The sequence below is a fragment of the Prosopis cineraria genome, unplaced genomic scaffold (genome assembly GCF_029017545.1).
Source record: "Prosopis cineraria cultivar Desert tree isolate PC_DT_omini unplaced genomic scaffold, ASM2901754v1 PC5, whole genome shotgun sequence".
Lineage (NCBI taxonomy): Eukaryota > Viridiplantae > Streptophyta > Magnoliopsida > Fabales > Fabaceae > Prosopis > Prosopis cineraria.
Genome location: NW_026555336.1, coordinates 86,181 through 90,297, shown reverse-complemented (window position 1 = coordinate 90,297; position 4,117 = coordinate 86,181). Strand labels below are relative to the sequence as shown.

Below are 4,117 nucleotides of genomic sequence, written 5' to 3'. Positions count from 1 at the left end.
TTAAAGACAGTTGAGGATCCTAATTATGATCTACCCTACCCCACTCCGAATGCAAGGATGGTAGTAGATGCATTGCTCAACTTTGTTGCATGGCCAGTTCGTCTTCTTCGTATTTTGGCACCATCTCCAATGGTATATTTGTTAAACTCCTAATAGAAAATTAACTTCTTTTGCATTTTTTTATAGTTGATATCTAACAATCTTATATGTTAGAAAAATTAGCCTGTTGCTAAGCCGGTGGGAAAGAAAGCACCAAAGGCTATGAAAGCATTCACTACTAAGCGAAAGAGGGAAAAGGATAAGAAGAGCTCTGACAAGTCGAGGGAATCCATCACATTTGCCTAGAAGACACAGATTCTCCCTCAAGCACATTAGCCTCAAGCCCCTCAGCCTCAAGCCTCTAAAAGTCAAGTCGCACCCAACAAAAATCGACAATTGCTTAACCCCTATGCCGAGATGCAAGAAGGAGTGCTGCTCCCTTTCCCTACAAACATGTATGCTGATCCACAGTCTTTTGACCAAGTCAACAATGAGGTGTTGGATGATTTATTCAACCATGCAGAGGTTACCACTACTCTATATAACTTATATATGAGGTATGTTTCTAAAACCTTTCATTAGACATTTAGCTATATACACACACACACTTTAATCATATATTGTTTTATTTATTTCAACATTTAAGGAACCTCTACACTACCATGCTTGCTGGAAGAGATATAGCACGGAAGATTATATTTGTCAGGCCTCAAATGGTCTTTCCTTATGGCCATGACATAATGAGTCCTAAGCAAGGATTGGAAATATCTCAGAAGCTTTCAAAGTACTTCCATCAACGTGGTACCGACAAGAACACAATATTTATAGCACCTTATTGTGAAGGGTAAGTTACTTTACGATGCTTCACTTTAATTTATTCAAAATTTAATTATTTATATGATACTTTCTAATTGTAATTTTTGTCATAGGGGACACTGGATGTTGCTTGTGATCAATCCAACTTTAGGGAGGGTGTGGTACCTTGACCCTATTCGGAGTGGCCATCCGTCTAACAGACCACATATTGTGGAAATGATTAATCAGTAAGTTGATTAATTTGTTTGCATATATGTAATTTGTTTTTTTGTATGAATATTTCTCATGTCAAGTTTTCTATTTCACGTTAGGGCCATTGTCATATACCGCACTGATGTTGATCAATAATTTTGACAACTAGTAAAGGACAGCAGTCGGTTTGATACAGCAACATCATGGACAGTTGTCAAGGTATATGTATTTATCATTAATTATGTTAGAAACGTCACTGTATAGGTCATGCCATATTATTAATTAACTATTTAGTTATTTTATCCATTGTATAATTGTAGTACCCAAAGCAAGCAAACAAAGTCAAGGATTATGGGTACACTGTCATGAAATTCATGAAGGACATAATCCAACATGCTCCAACCGGAATTCTTCCGAATGATGTAATTGTCTTCCCATTCTATTTTATTAGTTTTTATCAATAAACATAATTTTAATTTTTTGTTGTTGTTATTGCATATAGTACTACGAGGACACATACTGTGACACGTATACTCATGCTCAAATGGAAGAAGTCTTTGAAGAGTTAGCACACGGTATTTTTAAAGCATGGTTTACTTTCAACAGCCAGCAGCAGTGACAGTTAGGAAACTTAGGCAAATTTTGGAATTTGGAGCTTTATGTTTTAACCATTAATTGCTTTCATTTAAGCAATTCAAGTTGTATATAAGTTTTTTATAGGAATTCATTGTACATTTATATATATAAACGTAACTATTATTGGCTGACATTTGTGTCTAGGTTCTGAAATATCATTCTATAATTTACAATACAGGGGGCTTGCTAGAAATGTAGGTAGAATATGGAAAAAATTAGGTCCTAATATTCAACAGTTATAAGATAAAACCGTTGAATATGATCACAAAACTATTTAGCGGTTTCATCTTACAACCACTGAATAAGTATATATATTCAACGGTTTTTAATTAATAACTATTGAATAATTTGAAAACATTCAACGGTTTTTATTCCAGAACCGTTGAATATTATCTCTCACAATTTCTCATTTTGAAATTTCAAAAATTTATGCAACGGTTTTGGAATAAAAAATTGTTGAATAAATTAAAAATAGTTAATGGTTAAAAACTGTTAAATAAATGGTCATAGAATATTCAGCGCTAGCTTACTCAACAGTTCATAACCGTTATATAGTAAGGAAAATAATCATTTTATATTTCCTTTTTTGTAGTAGTGTCTCTCATTTGAATAAATTTTTTAATATTTATTATTTAATAAAAGTTTTAAATGATATTATATTTTAAATATTAATTGTGATTAAATACTTTTAGTAAAATATTTTATTTAATTAAATTATTATTATTTATTTACATTAGTAAATCTATATTATTAATTAACATAACTATAAAAAAAATCTGATTAAGAGGCCACCTATCTTCCTAGTAATTAAAAACAAAAAATTTCTTATTATTGTTAATTCATCATTGTTATTAAATAACAAAGATATCTAAGAAATGTTATCAAAAACAAAAAAAAAATATATCTAAGAATCAATATTTAGTAATTATATATGTGTGAAATATAACTAATTAAATCAGTTAGAGGAGAGAGGTGGCCTTTTTAGTGACCTCTCTCATTTAAATGAATTTTTATACTAAATAAATATCAAAGTAATTAGGTGGAGCTTATAATCACTGGAAATGCCACCTATTTGATGCAAATTATTAAATAATTTTAAATATTATTTTTAAATATTTATTAAATAATTATAATAAAAGAATAATTTAGTTTGATAAATTAAATTAATAATTTGTTAACATATTAGAGAGGTGGCATTTCCTATCTCAAAAAACGCCACTTCTCTTGTTTTACTTATTAAATAATAATATATATTATTATATTAATTATAAAATTAGAGAGGTGACGTTTTTAAACTCTAGAAATGTGACATCTCTTCTTTTAATTATTAATTAATAATAATTAATTATTTTTTCTTATTAAATATCATTGATAGAATAATTATTTAATCTAATAGTAAAAAACATACTTAATTAATTATAAAGTAGAGAGGTGGCGTTTATAATTGAACAGTCACTTAACTATCAAATAACAAGAAACAGTGGCTTTTCATGTAATAAACGTCATCTCTATTTGTTTTACTAAAATTTTAAATTAAAGAATAATTTATAAGTGGTGACAATTTAATTAAGATATACCTCGTCTTTGCTTTGGGTTGAATATTAGTAACATTTCATTTTTTTTATTGCTACTACTAAATCCTATTTTTGTAGTAGTAAATTTTTTTAATTAAACTTCCTTGAGCTATGGTCTTAACCTCACCATTGTGTGTGGTGACTTAATTTGTTTGTGGCAAATTAAACTTATGGTCCTCGCTCCGCCATTGTGTGTAGTGACTAAAACTGCATGTGCAGCTTGTGGTGGACACCTTCTTCTTCCCCTAAGCCCACTAATTGATTTTATTGTATGGATTATATATAGGTTTCCTTTCTTCCCATAGGTCTTCTTATTATATTTTGTGTAACTCTCAAATTTTAATCCCTGATTAACTAAACTTAATTATAATAGTTAAGTAAATTATAGTGGTGTGTTGCTAGGAAGGTCTAATAACTGATTTTGAGTTGTATTTTAGCCCCAATTATGAGTTTGATGTAGAGTCGAGCCACCCAAACATTGAAAGAAGAAGAGAATAAAGATTTAGTATTGCTGTGCCACACACCATAGCGTGAATCATGTCTGCTGCAGCACCTGTAGCATTCGCTACAGCGCACAACCAATTTCTGCAGCATATCAGTCATGAACTGAGATAGAAATAGAGAAGGGAGAAAGGAGAAAATGAGGAAGGTGTGCCAAGTTTTGTTAGGGTTCATCTTCGAAGGATATTTGGGACATTTTAAAGCTATTAAATACTTAAGGTAAGTATCCTAAGCCACATTCCTCCCATCTTTCACATTTATGAGTTTATGGTTAGGGCTTGATAAAGGGAGATGATTTTCAATCTATATAGGTTATGAATCCGAATTTATTGACTCAAATAGAGTTACTAGGAGTAGAT

The 4,117-nt window shown here is 30.4% G+C and overlaps 1 protein-coding gene across 1 annotated transcript; it reads left to right on the top strand.

The window, feature by feature from the left end:
* Positions 1–456: 456 nt before the first annotated feature.
* On the top strand, positions 457–1,666 carry LOC129311427 (uncharacterized). Its single transcript, XM_054953749.1, has 6 exons — positions 457–596; positions 686–883; positions 969–1,082; positions 1,227–1,266; positions 1,368–1,469; positions 1,550–1,666. The coding sequence occupies exons 1-6, from the start codon at positions 457–459 to the stop codon at positions 1,664–1,666; spliced, it is 711 nt and encodes a 236-aa protein (XP_054809724.1).
* Positions 1,667–4,117: the final 2,451 nt, after the last annotated feature.